At 48.3% G+C, this 18,649-nt stretch overlaps 1 protein-coding gene and 1 pseudogene across 1 annotated transcript in view; both read right to left on the bottom strand.

Annotated features, from left to right (window-relative positions):
* ZDHHC15 (zinc finger DHHC-type palmitoyltransferase 15) overlaps nt 1-3,615 on the bottom strand; it is a 31,676-nt gene extending 28,061 nt beyond the window's left edge. The window contains exon 1 of the mRNA XM_056859487.1: nt 3,495-3,615. Coding sequence (XP_056715465.1) covers nt 3,495-3,612 — 118 coding nt within the window. The 5' untranslated portion in view covers nt 3,613-3,615. The remainder of the gene's footprint in view (nt 1-3,494) is intronic.
* A 9,616-nt stretch (nt 3,616-13,231) lies between these two features.
* Nucleotides 13,232-14,354, bottom strand: LOC130486461 (polycomb group RING finger protein 2-like; annotated as a pseudogene).
* Between the last annotated feature and the right edge of the window lie 4,295 nt (nt 14,355-18,649).

Below are 18,649 nucleotides of genomic sequence, written 5' to 3'. Positions count from 1 at the left end.
CTTGCCAAATCTCTGTATCAGCTAATGGGCCCAACTCTCCCACAACAGCTGTGCCCCCCCCCTCAAATCAACAGTCTGCAACAGCAAACTTTAAAGAATGTGTATTATTTCTTAAGGTAAAGGTAAAGGTCCCCTGTGCAAGCACATGGTCATTCCTGACCCATGGGGTGACGTCACATCCCGGCGTTTCCTAGGCAGACTTTGTTTGTGGGGCGGTTTGCCAGTGCCTTCCCCAGTCATCTTCCCTTTACCCCCAGCAAGCTGGGTACTCATTTTACCGACCTCGGAAGGATGGAAGGCTGAGTCAACCTTGAGCCGGTTACCTGAAACCAACTTCCGTTGGGATCGAACTCAGGTCGTGAGCAAAGCTTGGACTGCAGTACTGCAGCTTACCACTCTGCGCCACGGCAATTTACTGAAGGTTTCCCTGGTAGAGATATTTCAGGTATACTTTCTCTCACTGTAAAGTTCACATTTGACCAGGATAGCTTGGCATTAAATTACTGGTGGGAAATCTAGGAATCATTTTTTGTTGTTTCACCTGGGATGCTTGAAAGAGACAGTGGGGCAGTTTGGGGCTCCTTTGGTCCTCCAGGGAAGCCATAATCAGGTAGAGCGGCCTTTTCAAGCACACGTTTCCTCCACAATCCTTCTCTTAATACCAAGGAGAGTGGAAATGTTTTCCTTCAAAGCCAGAGGGAGTGAGCAAAGCACAGAGGAACAGCAGAGCGTGCTCCCCATGTGACATGGCTGGGCAAATGGTACCCAAGTGCCCATCTTGACACAGCCCTACCCAGACAAGGTGTTCAAGAAAGGAACATGCCACATCTCAAGGAGTTTTTCTTCATTTTTCAGAGGTACCAGCAAGACAGATGAAATCACAGAATCATAGAGTAGGAAGGGACCACCAGGGTAATCTAGTCCAACCCCCTGCACAATGCAGGAAATTCACAACTACCTCCTTCCCCACACTCCCGGTGACCCCTACTCCATGCCCAGAAGATGGGGAACAACCCTCCAGCTGTGGCTCAGTTGTTGTCAGGTTTTTGTTCATGACTGTTGGCTCAGGAGAAAATAACACCTCCTTTGAATGGCGATCTGATCCATATTTACTTAGAAATTGGTTGACCTGTGTTCAGGAGAACTTTCAGTCAATACAAACTCCAAAGACAATCTGTTGTGCTAACAATCTGTTGTGCTCAGTTCAAACCCACCTATAGCCCTGAAGTTCACTGGATATCCATGGGTCACTCTCTCACTGCCTAATCTATCCCATGGGGAAACTAAAAGGGAGGGGGAAGTTATTCTGTGCTTCCTGGAGGAAAAACACCATAAAAACAAATTAAATACATGGTGTAGTGGTTAAGAGAGGTGGTTTGGAGTGGTGGACTTTAATCTAGGGAACCGGGTTTGATTCCCCACTTGTCCACATGATCGGCAAATGCTAATCTGGTGAACCAGGTTAGTTTCCCCACTCCTACACATGAAGTTAGCTGGGTGACCTTGGGCTAGTCACAGTTCGCTCCGAACTCTCTCAGCCCGTCCTACTTCTCAAGTAGTAGAAAAGAGCAAGAGTCCAGTAGCACCTTAAAGACTAACAAAAATATTTTCTGGCAGGGTATGAGCTTTCGAGAGCCACAGCTCAGATACTTCTGAAGAGGTGAGCTGTGGCTCACGAAAGCTCATACCCTGCCAGAAAATATTTTTGTTAGTTTTTAAGATGCTACTGGACTCTTGCTCTTTTCTACTACTGCAGACAGACTAACACGGCTACCCACTGTGAATTATCTACTTCACAAGGTGTCTGTTGTGGGGAGAGGAAGAGGAGGAGATTGTAAATTGGTTTGATTCTCCCTTAAGTGTTAGAGAAAGTCGACATATAAAAACCAACTCTTCTTCTTCTCTTTTCCTCCAGGAAGCAATTCCAGTTTTTCTTCCCAAATAAGTGTTTAACAGTAAATGGTCTAAGGCTTACCAAGAGACTCCAGGCCAAGCAAGGATTTGAACCCCAGTGTCCTGGAGCAAACCTAGTCCTCCAACCGTTGCCCCATGCTGCCCCAGTTGCTAAAAAGAGCCAGTCATTGAATTTCTCCCTGCCATGCAGCTGTTCAATACACAGAATCCCTCTCAAGGGCAAAGAATAGGCGGGTGGCAACACAGGTCGGAATTTGGGGCTTGCTGCGCTGGACTCCCATTATGTGAAGCAATTACCATGGGGGGGGGCAGTCAAAATTGACTGGTTTTGTTCTTCCCAGGGACCTTTCCTTTATCACTCAACCAGGAAGGCAGAAGTGCCTCAGGCACCAAACCAGCAGACAGTTTCCACCCACTCCCTCCCAAGCTGCCCTCTCCCCCGCACAGCCAAAGGCACATCACTCCAACCCTCTCCGAATCCAAGATGATGATTGTTACAAAGCATATTTTGTTCCTGCTCATTTGTCAAATTATTACAAAGCCATTTCAAGTGAAATCCACAGAGCAAAGACTACAGGAACCCATTGACAGTATTTGAAATTACACTAGAACCTTGATTTAATTTTCCCAGCACTTTCTATGCAACCAACTTGGGACAGATCGTGATGTGAGGAAGCAGGTGCCTACTCTATAACTTGAAAACAAGGGCTCAACAAGTCAAAATCCAGTTCTTATTATCAAGCGGAGACTCCATTATCGTAGTCTTGCTTCCTCATTCTCCTGGCCGCATTAGGCCTTGTTACATCCACCCCACCCACAATTTTGTCCCTCCCTTCTGTGCCATGCAATCAGGGCGAGACCCGGCGGGTGGGGAGAGCCCAAGGGCGGGTGTCTGCAGGCCCTTGCCAAGGTCCAACGGAAAACCAACCAGACCAGCCAGCTGCCTTTGGCGCTTCACAGGCTTGGGGGTTCGTTAAGCAATAAGGGAAGAGGAAGGAAGACTTCTGTGGCACCCGGCATCTCGCCCTCCCAAATCCTGGTCCAGAGATCCCAGAAGGGGCTGTGGTACAAATCCCCACTTCCCCTCGGTCTAAAGATAAAGAGGCCGTGCAGTGTAGTGGTTAGTCTGAGAAGTCAATTCTGCCACAAAATTGGCTGAGGGGCCTTGGGCCTGTCGTTCCTTCTCAGGGTGGTCTACCTTACAGGGATGGTGAAATCCTTGGGGGCAGGTCAGAATTACCCCCCCCACCCGCCGCCCCGTTCAAGGATCGAGCCTAGTCTTGCGCGTGTGGATGGCCTAATGGTCAGCCAGGGAACTCGCGGGGGCTGACCCTGGGCCAGTCTGTCTGTCTCTCTCGCTGAGCCTCACCCCCCTCACAGGGTTGTTGTGTGAGTCTCAAAGGGCGGAAGGGCAGATTGTCTGACTCGGATCCCAGCAGGCCTTGCGCAGCAAGACAGGCACCCGAGGGGAATCGTGGCCCCGACAGCTACCCCGCTCCGCGGGTCTGCTCGGGAGTAGGGGGCCCTGCCTGCCTGCCCGCCCGCCCGCCTCCCCGCCGCCGCCGCCGCCGCCGCCTCACCCAGGCAGAGCTCGAAGACGTAGGCGTAGTAGGACCAGAGCACCACCAGGGCGATGACCAGCACCGGCACCCAGCCGAAGACCCGCTGGCAGCACCGCAGACCCCTGGACAGCGCCATCTTCGCCCGCTCGCCCCGCCCCCCCCCCGGCGGCCTCGCTCGCTCGCTCGGCCCTCCACTGGTCGGGCCTGGCCGGGGGGGCGGGGCGCAGGGGCGGATCGGGGCTGCTGCTCGGAGCTCGACTCGCCGGAGGGGCGGCGCCAAAGGGCGACGCAGAGGGACGCCGCCCCGCCCACAGGCGCCGCAGGGCCTGCTCGAACGAGCCGGGCGGAGGGGCCGCGGAGGAGGGCCGCGTGATGGACCCGCCCACCCCCGGCCGGCCAGCGCCGGGCTCTTGTGGGGCGGAGCCCTGGGACGGCGGGGGAGGGGGGGAGGGGGGGAAGGAGGGCCGGCCGCCCACTCCGGGCGAGGACGCTCCTGGCGATTTCGGGGCGGGGTCTCCGCGAGACGCGACGCCGTGGCGCGCGCTCCCCAAAGCGGCCGGTCCCCCCCCAGGAGAAGCAGGGATCTCTGTCGTGCGGAGGGCCGGTGTGGTGCCGGGAGGTCTCCAGGCATCCCCTGGAGGTTGGCAAGCCCACTGGCTGAGTGTGGTGTGGCACTAAAACAGGGGTTCGGGGGGGGGGAGGAGGAGAGAGACCCAAGATCGTGATCAAGAAAACAGTTGGTTTGCAGCTGCTGGCTCCGAGGCCCTGATGGGCCGAAATCTCTGAGCCCCGATCATACCGGGGAGGAGAGACTGATCCAAATTCAAGCGGTGGCGATACATCCACAAGTGATGCCGATCTGATTGTGTTACACAGCGGGTCGCCGTGTTGGTCTGTCTGCAGTCGTAGAAAAGGGCCAGAGTCCAGGAGCACCTTCAAGACTCCCCAAAATATTTTCTGGCAGGGTAGGAGCTTTCCTGAGCCACAGCTCACTTCTTCAGATACCAACTTCAGAAAGCTCATGCCCTACCAGAAAATGTTTTTGTTCGTCTTTTAGGTGCTCCTGGACTGATTGTATTACGGACAGAAAGTCGACTCAGGACAGTCGCAGTTTCATTCAGTTTCTCCTATCGTTGTTTATCGTTCACTCTGACGCTCCATGACTCTTAGCCCAGTGGCCCAGTGCACAGAGCAGGCTTGTAGCTAGGCAGAAATTCCTTCCCTGGCAGCCTGGAAGCCAACTATTACCGGGAGATCTCTGGGGTACTGTCACAGTGGGCTGAGGGGGAAGGCAGCAGCAGCTGGGGCCGGGCGCGAGCGAACGGGGCGGCACCCGCCCCCAGTCTAGCTGTCCGGTTGCATCTGGGGCTTGGGGCACCTCTCCTGGCCCCAGCCTGGTTCTCTGAGGAACGGGTGGGGGGTGCTGCTCAGAGCGCTTCTTGCCACTCTCAGCCTCGGCTGACCTGGCTAGGTTGCTTGGGAAACCTGAAGGCTGGACTACTGCAATGTACTTTCTGTGGGTTGCCTTTGGAAACTGTCTGGCACGTACAACGTCTCCGGAATGCTGCAGCCTTTTCCTTTGTGAGAGACAAGCATATTTGTTTGTTTGTTTGTTTGCACATTTATAGTCCACCTTTCTAATTTAGATAAAGCAGATTACACAGTGTAAATTGTTAGCTATCAATATGAACAGACATGTAATAAACAATGCACCAGGACTAGGATGACAGAAATCTGAATAAGAGTAGCATTTGAATGTTGATACGGACTGCAGATAAAATTCAGAAAAATGAAAGTCTTACATCAACAGAAAACAATGCAGTGACAACAGAGTAAAGAGCAAACAGATAAATGCATCCTGTAAACAGTGATGTCCAAAGTCATTTCCCTCTATAAAGCACTTTCTTGAACCTTTGTGTTACAGTCTAGCCGTGTTGTGTGTACGTAAAGGGCCGTCAAGTCGCAGTCAAGACTTATGGCGAACCCCTCAAGGGGTTTTCAAGGCAAGAGACATTCAGAGGTGGTTTGCCATGGCCTGCCTCTGCATAGTGACTCTGGTATTCCTTGGTGAGCTCCCCATCCAAGTACTAACCAGGGCCAACCCTGCTTAGCTTCCAAGATCTGATGAGATCAAGGCTAGCCTGGGCCAGCCCTGTTACCTTTATAGATATGCCCTCTTGAGCAATTCCATTTCACATAATTTGCAGCATGCCAGAAGTGCGGGAGCCTTCCTGGCCTCCTCTGGCAGGCCGTTCCACAAGGTGGGGGCCACAACATAGAATGCATATAGGTGGACAGGGTGGTGTCTGCAGAAGGCCCTGAACAGATAAGTGAAGGCCTCTTGGCAGTGGAGGCTTAGCCACGGGTGCCCATTTGCCTCTGGGCTTAATTCCAAGGGCCAGATTTGACCTCTAACAGTGCCATCCTAAGTAGAGGTACACCCTGCTAAGACAACGGACTTCAGCAACTTTAGAAGTATGTAATCCTTAGAATGGCCATCAACCTCATCAGGGCCTGAGACCTGCATCTGTCTGCTAACAGAGACCCAACAGTCCGTTATGCTTCTTCCACCGCTTCCCCTTGCTGTGTGGAGACATGAGATCTGTAGCTGCAAGTTCCTGAGCCTTTCCCGTGGCAGCCTCTCACCTGTGGAAACTGCTGCCAGGTGAGATACACTACAGAACCTTCATTTTCTGTGGATTTATTATGTTGGTTTTAGAATTACTGTATTGCACTTTGAACCTTTGGGGCTGCACAAATACTCTAAATAAATAAATATGTTGAAGTACTTTGCTCTGTTTCCTGACTGGTCTTTTAAATGGTTGTTTATAAACCAAAATGTGCTTCTTGATTTAATGACAGAATATCAGGAAAAGGTTGGGTAATACAGTCGTTTGAGAGAACAACATATCACTGGTTAAAGTTGCTAGTTCCAGATTGGGAAATACCTGGAGATTTTGGGGGTGGAGCCTGAGGAGGGTGGGGTTGGGGGAGGAGGTTTCAGTGGGGCCATACACCCCATTTTCCCCAGGTGAACTGATCTGTGTCACCTGGAGATCAGTTGTAATAGTGGGAGATCTCCAACCACCTCCTTATGGTTGCCAGGTCCCTCTTCGCCACCAGCGAGAGACTTTTGGGTAGGAGCCTGAGGAGGGCGGGGTTTGGGGAGAGGAGAGGGACTTCAATGCCATAGAGTCCAACTGCCAAAACGGCCATTTTCTCCAGGTGAACTGATCTCTGTCGGCTGGAGATTAGTTGTAATAGCAGGAGATCTCCAGCTACTACCCGGAGGTTGGTAACCCTACACCACCTGGAGGTTGGCAACCCTATTACTGTTGAATGTAGTCTGGTAGACCTATACATAGATGAGGCTAGATCAGTGCCAGACACCCTAGCTATGCCAGTAAGCTAGATCTAGGTCTTGTCCAGCAGTTTTGTGAATCAGCACACAGTAAAGAGTTTGTATTAAGAATAAAGACTGTTCGTACAATTAAAGGAATAACACGTTCATTATGGAAGCAGAATGTTTAAATATTTAGGTCTTGTTGCAAGCACACTTATATAATATAACCCTACATTGGACTGGCATGGGACTAAATACTAAATATTTAAGATATATATTTCCAGGTGAATAACCCTTTCAGCAGAAATGAAACGTAATGTTTTGAGTGGAGCACAGAAGAGGAAGAGAGCTGCAGAGGAGGAGGAGAAAATAGGAAAACTTCCAAAATTAACAACATGGCTCAACACAGGTGCAACGACAGCCACTCATACCATTCCTTCAGATATTGCATCCACATCTACATCCATTCCTGCTACCAATCCAGTTTCAGCAGACATACCATCATTGCCTGTTGCTGCTGCTGGTGACATTTTACAAGAGGAAATACCCAAATCTGTAACAGTAAAGGAGTTTGCAATCCAAGACACAGATCCAGGGCTATGGACCATTAATGATACTAACACAATAGATTACTGGATTCGTAGTGGGTCCTCATCATGTCAGAATCATGATAGCAACCTTTCAAACTCACGCAGAGTGTATAAAACAGCTGGAGTAGAGAATATGAAGGCAAGGTATTTATCAAACGATGTGTTCAAACGTGAACTGCAGAATGGCGAGTGTGTAAAACGTGAATGGCTATTCACCATCCCAAGGTCGTTTGTACTGCTTTGTATGTCGCCTGTTGTCCAAGAAAGAATCTCCCTTTGCTACATCCGGGTTCAATGACTGGAAGCACAGCAATGTGTGGTTTCTGTAATTTGCTTTCTTGCCTCCAGAGGTTTGCCATTTCGTGGCGAAAATCAGATTATTGGGTCAGCAAAAAATGGCAACTATTTAGGTATACAAAATGTCAAAGATATTTAGGTATACAAAATGTCAAAGATAGGACATTTTGGAGGACTTTCATTCATAGGGTCGCCATGAGTCGGAAGCGACTTGACGGCACACACAGAGCTGCTGAGTGATTTTGACCCTTTCTTGGAAGAACATCTCAAAATGTATGGAAATCCTGGAAAAGGGAATCCGTCATATTTATATGCAAATATTTGTGAGGAATTTATTGACTTAATGGGACAACAGGTTCTTTGTACTATTGAAGGAGTAAAAGTATTATTCAATAAGTGTAGATTCAACTCCAGACATCTCTCACACACAGATCAACTGACATTTACTGTCCGATACATTAAAGTCTGTGAGCCTGTGGAACGTTTATTGATGTTCATCCCCATCTTTTCTCATGGAGCAAAGGATCTAACAGACACTCTTGTGGATTTTCTTAATGAGAACAACATTCCTCTATCAAACTGCCGTGGTCAGTCATACGATAATGCCTCAAATATGTCTGGACAATATACTGGATTGCAAACACGGATTCATCAACTCAATGAGTTTGCCATCTATGTCCCCTGTGCTGGACACAGCCTGAACTTGGTGGGAGTAAAAGCAGCAGAGTGTTGTCTACAGACTGTAAAATTCTTTGACTTTGTTCAGCATCTGTATTCATTTTTTGCTGGTTCTACTCATTGCTGGAATGTATTGACATCATCTGTAGGAAAAGATTTTGTGGTCAAGCGTCTGTCTGACACATGATGGTCAGCACATTTTGATGCTGTTCATGATCTGTATGGGGGTTTCGAGAAAATAAAACATGCACTGGATTCTCTATCAGCTGACAATGAACAGCAAGTGAACACAAGGCGAGAGGCAGAAGGATTGAGCAAAAAAATGGAAAACCTGGAAACAATTTTTCTCACAATTCTTTGGAATGACATGCTAGAAAGAATGACCAAAACAAGCAAGGTCCTGCAATCAAAGGATGTGAACATCCTTGTTGCCACGAATCTTTTTGAGTCTATGAAAACCTATCTTCTGGAAACTAGAGACAAATTTAGTGAATATGAATTCAAAGCCAGGAGTATGTGTCCAGATACAGATTACAGTGATGGGAAAAAAAGGGAACGAAAACGAAGTGTGCGTCTTAGTAGATATGATGGATCAGAAGAGGTGCTTCTCAGTAAAACGAAAAGTTCAGGGTGGAAACTTTCCTCCCTATTCTGGACACTCTAATCTTTGAACTGACAAAACGTGCACAGGCTTATTCACAGATTGGAAATCTGTTTTCTTTCTACAGTGTATTAAAAACCATTGCTTCTGATGCACTAAAGAAAAAGTGTGAACATCTGGCTAATATGTATCACAAAGACCTGAATTGTAATGACCTTTTAAATGACTGTGAGCATCTCAAGCACTACATGGCTCTTGATGAAAATTGTGAGACTCTCCCTGCACTGTACAGAAAAATAATTTTGGACAATTTGAAATCTGTGTTCCCGAATGTTGAAATTGCACTCAGAGTGTTCATGTGCATGATGGTGACCAACTGTACAGGAGAACGTTCTTTTTCAGGACTGAAACTTATTTAAAAAATCTTCTTCGTAGCACAATGGGGCAGCATCGTTTGAACTGGCTTTCACTCATGTGCATGGAAAATGACATCCTGAAGACCATTGACTTCAAGCCAATAATAAAGCAATTCTCTGAAAAGAAATGCCGCAAATGCTTGTTATAATAAGAAGTTCGTAGTAATTTCATACTCTAATCTGTGTGGCTTACTGAGTATTATTGTGTTTTTCAAGCCTTGTGTATTGTTCAAATGTTTATCATGTTGATTAGTTGCTGCTGTACAGCATGTTTTTAATGTTTTAACACCAGTTTTGTTGAAGTGCCAATAAAATAAATATATGTTTAATATTATCGACCATTTACTTTTTATTCCTGTGAGTGGTTGTCGTAGGGGCCCCAGCACACTGGTTTGCCCAGGGGCCCATAATGCTGTCAAGACGGCCCTGTGTGTGTGTGTGTGGGGGGGGGTCTTTTTGAGCCAATTCAGTGAGCCCGAGGTGGGGGGGCTGCTGCTAAAAAGAAGGCAGACGTCCTGCTGGGTTCTGTGCAGCGCCTAATATGTTTCTGGTGGTCTAAAGGACCTTATATGCGATAAAAAGATTTATTTTGCTAGTCCACATTGAAAGAACGCCCCTCTATTTTCCTATTTTTCTATTGGACATGGAGAGAGAGAGAGAGGTTTGCCTGAGCAAGGATTTGAACTCAGATCTTTCAGACTACACACACAACGCCATATACATTAGATCGCACCCAGGTCCAGTTATTGCCTTTCTCTGTGGAATCCATTTCCAGACTAAATCTAGAGTTGCCAACCTCCCGGAGGGAGCTGGAGAGCTCCTGGAATTACAACTGACTTCCAGACACAGAGATCAGTTCCCCTGGAGAAAAAATGGGGTTTGGAAATTATACCCTGCTGAGGTCTCACCCCTCCACAAACCCCACCCTCCCCAGGTTCTACATCAAAAGCTTCAGGAATTTCCCAGTCCAGAGTTGGCAACCCTAAGTCTGACATCCTCTTAGGCAGCCCCGTATTCATTTCATAGGAATATGCATAGGAGTTCATATTGAATTTCTGTGGATAATCCTCTTTTTGCTGGGATGCTTCTCGAGGGCTCATCTGCACATAGAATGCCTTTCCAGACACAGCTGTGGGGGGGGGGGAATCTCGCACTTGAAGGGGCTGTTTGCCAATAATGCAAGCCCATAGGCCAGCGCTGATCACATGGGCTGTCCCACTTGAGGGGCATCCGCCCATCTGTCAGGGTATCCATTGCATATGAAAAGCTGGCCTGCTTGTAGCAGAAGGAAACTCCCCTAAAACAGCATGGAGAAAAAATTATGCCCAGTTTGAGAGCGAAATTTAATATCTCACAGATTTATTGGGGGAAATCTTTAATTTCCACTTAAACCTAGATCCTTCAGTCTACTGTATAGATTTTCTACCAATGAATGCATAACATTTTAGGTACATGTTTATATAAATTTTATTTCAGAGATCAAGTGCCAAGTAGACCTATATGGAAGATATAGTGTTCCTCATGAGGAACACCACAGCAATCGGTGTAGCACCCTGCCTTGTGGAGATGTTGGTATGAAGCAGAAGATGGACTGATTAGTCTTGGCCAGTCATTTTCCAAACATGTGTGCTGCAAGGGACATGCGAGGGTGCCACCAGAAATGAATCAATGGAATAAGTAAAGGACTCTGAGTTAAAGGTACTCTTTACAGAGGAGGCTGACTGCTGCATCCCTGTATGATCCATTGCAGTGGCTTTGCCTCCTTCCAGACCTCTTTTGGGTCAAGGTCCATCTTTGCATTGATGGTGACCACATAATCCCCAATGCAGAGATGTAGTGGTATTATTCTGCATTCAAAATGAGGTTGCCCATTGTAACTTGGCAAGAGTCAATGTTCTGCGCTTCAGTCTGGAGTGGTTATTTTTTAATATTAAATAAAAATATCATCTTTTACAGCCTGGGAGTTGCTTCTGGCATAGCCATTATATTTGCCCTTCCCACCACAATTTGGACAAGCCTTTTTATTTTTAAAAGTGCCTCATATAGGCTTATCTGTTCACTAATAGCTATATATAACCCCCTCCCTTACTAATGTTTTATGGATTGGAAGGGAGGTAGTTTCTTTGTGACAATCTAGGTGCTAGACAATCAGCACTGTGCACTGCCAGCTCCTGCTTTAACCATGTGGAACTGTTTCTTTTCAAACCAAGATCCTAGGAGGGGAATGTACGTTAGGGGTGTTTGTGGCCCAAGTTTTCCCCAGAACGCTAAAATGTCACATCTGCCTTCTGTCTTAGGAATTGCTTGGGTTATTGTACTTGTTCCTGAGAGGGGCTCTGTACCTTTATCGACTACGTAGCAGGCAACAGTTCAAGGGGTGCTGCTTCTCTCTTGCAGGTAGCTGTATAAATGCTACCGCCTATGCATCTGTAACACTGAGCCCTACGCAGAAATGCTCTCCGTGTAAGAATGTGGCCGTGTGCCAAGCAGCTCTGCAAGGTAGCAGGCAAAGTTGTGTCCCAGCTGGCCTCACCCACGAGGGCATCTGTCCCAGCGGCTAATGGTAAAAGAAGGCAGTCTCACCAGTACACCATTAGAGGGCGCCAGAATCCACACAATAATCCCAGGGCTTCAGTTTGGCCCCTACATCTTCCTGCATTACAATGGGAAATTATTCCTCTGTTAATGATGTTATAACTCCAAGACCTGGAAGTCAGCACTTCTTTGACCCTTCAGGCAGCTGATAAAGAAAGCTCATCATGCAAGAGCCTGGTTAGTCTCAAAGCAACTTCTTTGTCATCTTATTGCGGCAGAATAACATGGTTCTTCTTTTGCAACCTGGCTGGACTGTGGCATTAGGTTGCCAACCTCCAGGTGGGGTTTACCATATTTATATCCATCTGTATAGTACCAGCTGACCTATTAAGACTAGGGCTGTGGAGTCCTTTCCACTTGTGCCATGGAATCCTCATGCACAGCGGAGGGTTCTGGGAAAGTGGATCTGTGCACAGCTTGTGGGGCCTGCCAGGTCTTAATGTGGAACAAAAAATACACCCTACAACTAGGATACTCCAACCTCCAGGCAGGGCCTGGATCTCCCAGTATTACACCTGCTCTCCAGATAACAGATCGGTTTCCCTGGAGAAAACGGCTGCTTTGGAGGGTGGACTCTATGGCATTGTATCCTGCTGAGGTCCCTCCCTCCTCAAACCCTGTCCTCCCTATGCTCCACCCCCAGCGCCTCCAGATATTTTTCACCCCAGAGCCGAATAGGCTACAACCCCTCTCTCCATACCGCTTCCTGTAGCCCCACACTTCAAGGTCAGACCTGAAAGAGTGGGTTGGCTGTCTTCCTGGGAAGCTGATCTCAGTTAGGGTTGCCACCAGCCTGGAGAAAAAAATGTCCTGTCTTTTTAATAGAAACTTAATGAGATGTCATTTACCTCCATGCTATGAAAAGCTGTAGCTGCCCATTTCCACCCCTTAAGCCTCTCTTAAAAGGACAGGATACTTTTTTTCTCCAGGCCTATTGGCTACCTTACCAACTCTCTGGAGCCCAGTTCCAAAACCATCATCTGCATATCAGCTCCCTTCAATGGAAGAACCGTGGAGTTTATTTCTGCTTAACAGTGATCCATTTTGTGACGCTCAGCAGACCTTCTCCGTACATTTGCTTAGGTGCGAGCCCAATTCTAGGAAGATGTAGTGAGAGAAACCACTTTGTGAAGGTGAATTTTTAAAAATTAAATCAGGTCAATCAATAGAAAATAAGTATGTATACTTTCCCTACCCCACCCCCACTGCCCTTTATCTACACGTAATATACTTATTTATAAAACTGAAGATCTGGCCAAGGGGGAGGGACACCCCAACCCAAAAGAAATCCCGTTCTTTAAGTCAAAGCCGATGTCGCATGGGCCCCCATTCACAATGGCTTTGCGCCCCCTGCTGGACAAGGGTTGCATCTGGTGGCAGTTCGAGGAGCCATTCTGCACAGCCCCAGAAGCCGGGTTGGCGGGGATGCTCATGGATGTGGTGTTGGAGCTGGGAGAGCCATGCAAAGGAGTGGCTGGGCTGGGCAGCGAAGAGGAGGTGGTGGCCGGCAAGGTAGCTGGGCTGTTGGCCTTGTCGCTGACGGATTCACACTCTGAAGCACCACTGGTGTTGGTGCACTCCGAGTTGGGGGGCTGGGAAGAGAGTTTTAGCCTCTTGCAGGCCAGCTGGACGCAGTACTTCAAGGGGAGGGGTCCGTTCCTTCGCCACTGATAGATGTAAGTGATGTCCATGAGAGTGTAATATTCCTTCAGAGGCTCATCTTCATAGAGAACTTCCACTTTATATTTGCTGAGAACGTCCATCTTGTTGCGGAGGAATTTGGCCAGGTGCATGATGGTCATAGCAGCAGGACAATGGAGGAATCTCATGCTGTTCTTCTTGTCTTTCTCTACACTCCTGTTTTCAATGGTCCCTTTGTTTTCTTCTCTGATTTCTTCATAGAACTCTATGGATAAGCTAACAATTTAATCATCTGACAGGTTCCCTTTCTCTTGCTCTGAAACTTCTCCTCGGTCTTCGTTTGATCCATTTGGAACATCCTCCATGGGATATGCTACATAAAAGTCCCGTCGACTCTTCATTTCATCTTTTAAAAGTCCAGGCACCAGCTTGTACACGGTATCCTGGAGGGTTTTATCTGATCTGATGCTTAGGAGGGGCCTCGTTTTGTGCACTCGAACGTCACACATCGGGCAGTATTTGTTGGTCTCCAGGTACCGGATGATGCAGGTTTTACAGAGAGTGTAAGCACTCGATGATGGTCATGGCATCTATGAAGTAGCCTCCACACAGCGCACACATCAAGTGGGGGTTGAGCTCTGTGATTTTTATCCTGGTGGTCCTGTGCATTTTGGATATCATGGTGCTCAGCAGATCCTCTCTGCTCCGGGGTCCTGTGGGGGGGACAACGTGCCAGGCAACGCTGGGGCTGAGGCTCGGAGAGGCACACGGGGGGGTGGCTTCCTCCCTCCTGCCCCCCTGGCTGGCTCCGCAGAGCCACCCCTGCTGGCTGGCAGGCTGCCTCTGGCCACCAGGCTCCCATGAAGGTGATTTGTGGATGCCTGGAAAGGGTGGTGGTGCCCGCTGGGTTCTTTGCTGCCCGCCCTGGCAGGGCTTTTGCAAAAGGTGCAGCTGCTGAAGCTGGTGCTCCTGTTCCCAGCTCAGATGGGCAAAACCATCCTTGTAGTACCACGACCAGTCATGCAGATGGAGAGGCCCAAGGGTCCTGCCAGAGCAAAGGTGGCAGCAACACCACTTCTGACACCCTGGTGCCAGTTCTGTCCTCAAACACACACATGGCTGCTGTTTCCATGGGAAGCAGATCCGAAGACAAAAGGGAAACCTGGGTTCCTGACAGCGTTTAAGCACATGACCTTAAAAATGCCTGGCATCTTCTCCCATATGCAGTATTGGTAGGAGTAAAAAGCGAGTTTCCTCTTGCATACATCAGAGTCCCTGTAAGTCCATGCGACAGGGCCAGATATGGCTAATGTGAGTCCCAGCCTCTGATAAGCCAAGACGTGCCCTGGAAGGCTTAAAACAAGGTCACTCAGCCTACCTTGCAGAGTTGCCAGCTCCGGGTTGGGAAATACCAGGAGAATTTGGGGGTGGAGCCTAAGGAGGGTGGGGTTTGGGGAGGGGAGGGACTTCAATAGGGTACAATGCCATAGAGTGCACCTTCCAAAGCAGCCATTTTCTCCAGGAGAACTGATCTCTGTCACCTGACAATCAGTTGTAATCCTGGGAGATCTCCATCTACCACCTGGAGGTTGGCAACCCTATCCTGTGTGTATGAAAGTAGCCAATGGAGTGGCTAGTCAATAAAAGCCAGTTTGTTCCAATAAGTAGTAAAGAGAATTCAAACCACACTCTGAAGTCACAGCTAGCTTAAGTTTATGTCCCTTGGTCCGGCTTCTCCTTTCACCACCTGGAGACTTGTGCTACTGATCTGTTTTTTAAAACCAACCTGTAAATAAATAAGATCTTCTTTGTTGTTTTCATACAACTCCTGCCTCAGTGATATCCACGATCTATTTGTTCACTACTAAACTTACCTCACAGCAGCAAAACAGCCATGCATAAATGGCCACAGTTTCCTAATCTAGTCAAACTAACTAACTAGGTGGAGGGAGATATAGGGCCTGCGACCTGCCTTCATGCCTACAAGATGGAGAAGAGTGTGTGTGGGGGGGGGGGAAGGAGGTTGCAAGAAGAAAGAAAGTCCCCCCCCCCCTTTACACTTGCATCCTGTAACTGAAGGGAAAATTTACCATTCAAAATAAGCCTGGTCCCCCAATATCTTCAGAGGCTGTGTGGGTCTCCTCAGTTTCAAGAAAGGGCCTGTCACAGCAACCCTAGGTGCATCACTGGAGATTAGGGTTGCCAACCTCCTAGGTGGCACCTGGAGATCTCCCGCTATTACAATTGATCTCCAGTGATGCACCTTGCTGGCAACCAAGATCAGTTCCCCTGGAGAAAATGCCCACTTTGGAGGGTGGAGTCTGTGGCATTGTAGCCTGCCTAGGTCCCTCCCCAAACCCCACCTTCCTTAGGCTCCACCCCAAAATCTCCAGGTATTTCCCTACCCAGAGGTGCCAACCCTACTGGGGAGTCAGGGGTCAAAGTCATTGAGAAGCTGAGAGAGATCAGTGGACAGATCTTTCTGGCACTTTAAAAATAAATAAATTGGAGTCCTGATTCTGATTGGGCCTGTACAGGGTGGGGAGGGGAGAGGCGGTTTAATCCTGCAGTCATCACACAGTCTCCTAAATGGCCATGCACACAGGAAAAGAAGACAGGTGGCCTTGTGTTTTGCCTGCCTCTGCATGGCAGGGTGCCTCTTCCTCCTCTTGTCTGAACCCAGGCTTGGTCAGGCTCCTGTTAGGGACAGCCCTGCCCTGCTCCATCTCTCGTGAGCACGGAGGCAAAGGTGCCCGAGCCAGATCCCCACTGACCTCACCGACGGCCAGCATTCAGTGGCCCATGTCGACTTCAGTGGCGTGTGCGTGTTTTGTTTCTTTGACTCACCACTCCTGCTGCGCATTCCTTTGGATCTGAAGTGCATTATTTCCGTGATGAAAAGCAGCACGATGGCATAGGCAGGCAGGCTGTGCCACATGCCGTTTCTTTAATTTCCTGGTGGCAGCATTCCTCATGCAGGCAAGAGGGGCCTTATTTATTATTATTTTGTTCTTCGTCAAGGCTTTTTAAAATCAACATTCTCCTCTGTCCCTCCAACTGCACCTGGTCTGTTAGGAGTCTCCTTTGCTGGCATCTTTCCCGGGGGGGGGGGGCTAAAAGGGATTCTGCAGGTGGCTGATTACCGACAGAGAAGGAGAGAGAGAGGCAGGCCCTCTGTGTTCGATTTTTGTGCAAAATCTGAAGTTAGCAGAGTGTTCAAAGGCTCTTGTGCGCAGCAAAGCCATCTAATCTGTGTGTGTGATCAGGAACAAAATTACTCAGAGCCTTTTATCTATTCAAACTAACATGCTTCGTTTATTGAACGTTTGAACATATGAAGTTGCCTTATACTGAAATAAGACCCTCGGTCCATCAAAGTCAGTATTGTCTACTCAGACCGGCAGCAGCTCTCCAGGGTCTCAGGCAGAAGGTCTTTCACATCACCTACTTGCCTGGTCCCTTTAACTGGAGATGCCAGGGATTGAACCTGGGACCTTCTGCATGCCAAGCAGATGCTCGACCACTGGGCCACAGCCCCTCCCCATTTCTGGATAGGACAGAATAAATTTAAGCCATTTATGCATGACTGTTTCCTCACGGTAACCCCATCAATTACTTCGGGGCTTTGCCTTGATTATACATGCATTTTCTGACCATCAGAGCTTGTCTCATTCTCCCCTCGTGTTTCTGCGCATTTTGCCCACGTTTTTTGGATTCGTGTTTAGCCAACATCCAGAAAACCCGGGCAAAACACATGGGGAGAGGAGGCAACCTCTGACTGTCGGAAAATGCATGCATAATCAAGGCAAAGCTTCAAAGTAGTTGGTGGAATGATTGTGATACATAAATGATACATAAATATCCATAGTTTCCTAATCTCGTCTAACTAAACTAGGGTGGAGGGAGATATAGGACCTGCGTCCTGCCTTCTTGCCTGCAAGATGGAGAAGAGTGTGTGTGTGTGTGTGTGTGTGTGTGTGTGGGAAAGCAAGAAGAAAGAAAGTCCCCCCCCAGTAGCAATCTGCACATCAAAGGGATTGTGTCAGAGCAGTAGGGAAAGGATGCCCAGTGCCTTGACCCCTCTATCTCTCTGACTCTCTAGTCAAGTCCCCTCTGAAGTCTGAGGTGAGAAACAGCACAAAGTTCTTCACTTCCAGCACTCTGAACCCTCAGCTGTCTCCCCAAAGCAGGCCGGGCGAGGAGAAGGAAGGGAGAAGATAGGTTTGCTAGAAAGCAAGGAGAGGTTGGCCCAGATCCACACCATGAAGCTAAATTAGCTAAACAGTTTGATATAACTTCTTCGCCTTAGAAGAAAAGAAAAGAAAAGAAACTCATTCCATTTGACTCGGTCTACTTGCTAACTGTAAAAGTCAGTCCTTGTTGGTGAACTGGTTGAATTACTACCCAAGACTGCAAAAATCAGCCTGTTTTCTAAGGCTATGCCCTGCATCGTGTAGCCAAGTGCTGAGGAAACCTGCCCCACAGTGTGAACCCGGGATGCCTAAGGCAACAGGGATTTCAAGCCAGGGACTCTGGTGATTCGAGTTGCCCACTCTGGCTAGGGAAATACCAGGAGATTTTGGGGGTGGAGCCAGAGGAGGGTGGGATTTGGGGAGGGGAGGGACTTCAATGGAGTATAATGCCATAGAGTCCACCTTTCAAAGTGACCACTTGAGGAACTGATCTCTGTCACCTGGAGATCTGTTGTAATAGCAGGAGATCTCCAGCTGCCACCTAGAGGTTGGCAACCCTACAAGTGAGAAGCCCCAGGGATTTTCAATTTAATTTAATAGCCTTTAATAGGCATAGTACAAAAGACAGCTCATACAGATTCTCATGATCGAAAACAGATCACACAAATCCCTGATGAACAAACCAGGGCCCCTACAGAGTATACAATACAATTAAGTATGAAATATATAAAACGTACCATATTTTGGGATTAAACAAAAGGTTAAAAAAAGGATTAAAATAATCTAACCAGCCAGCCAGCCTGTGATATAATAAACAAT

Source organism: Euleptes europaea, chromosome 13 (genome assembly GCF_029931775.1).
Source record: "Euleptes europaea isolate rEulEur1 chromosome 13, rEulEur1.hap1, whole genome shotgun sequence".
Classification (NCBI taxonomy): Eukaryota; Metazoa; Chordata; class Lepidosauria; order Squamata; family Sphaerodactylidae; genus Euleptes; species Euleptes europaea.
Note: the sequence above shows the minus strand (reverse complement) of the source record. Positions and strands in the feature narration are given on the sequence as shown.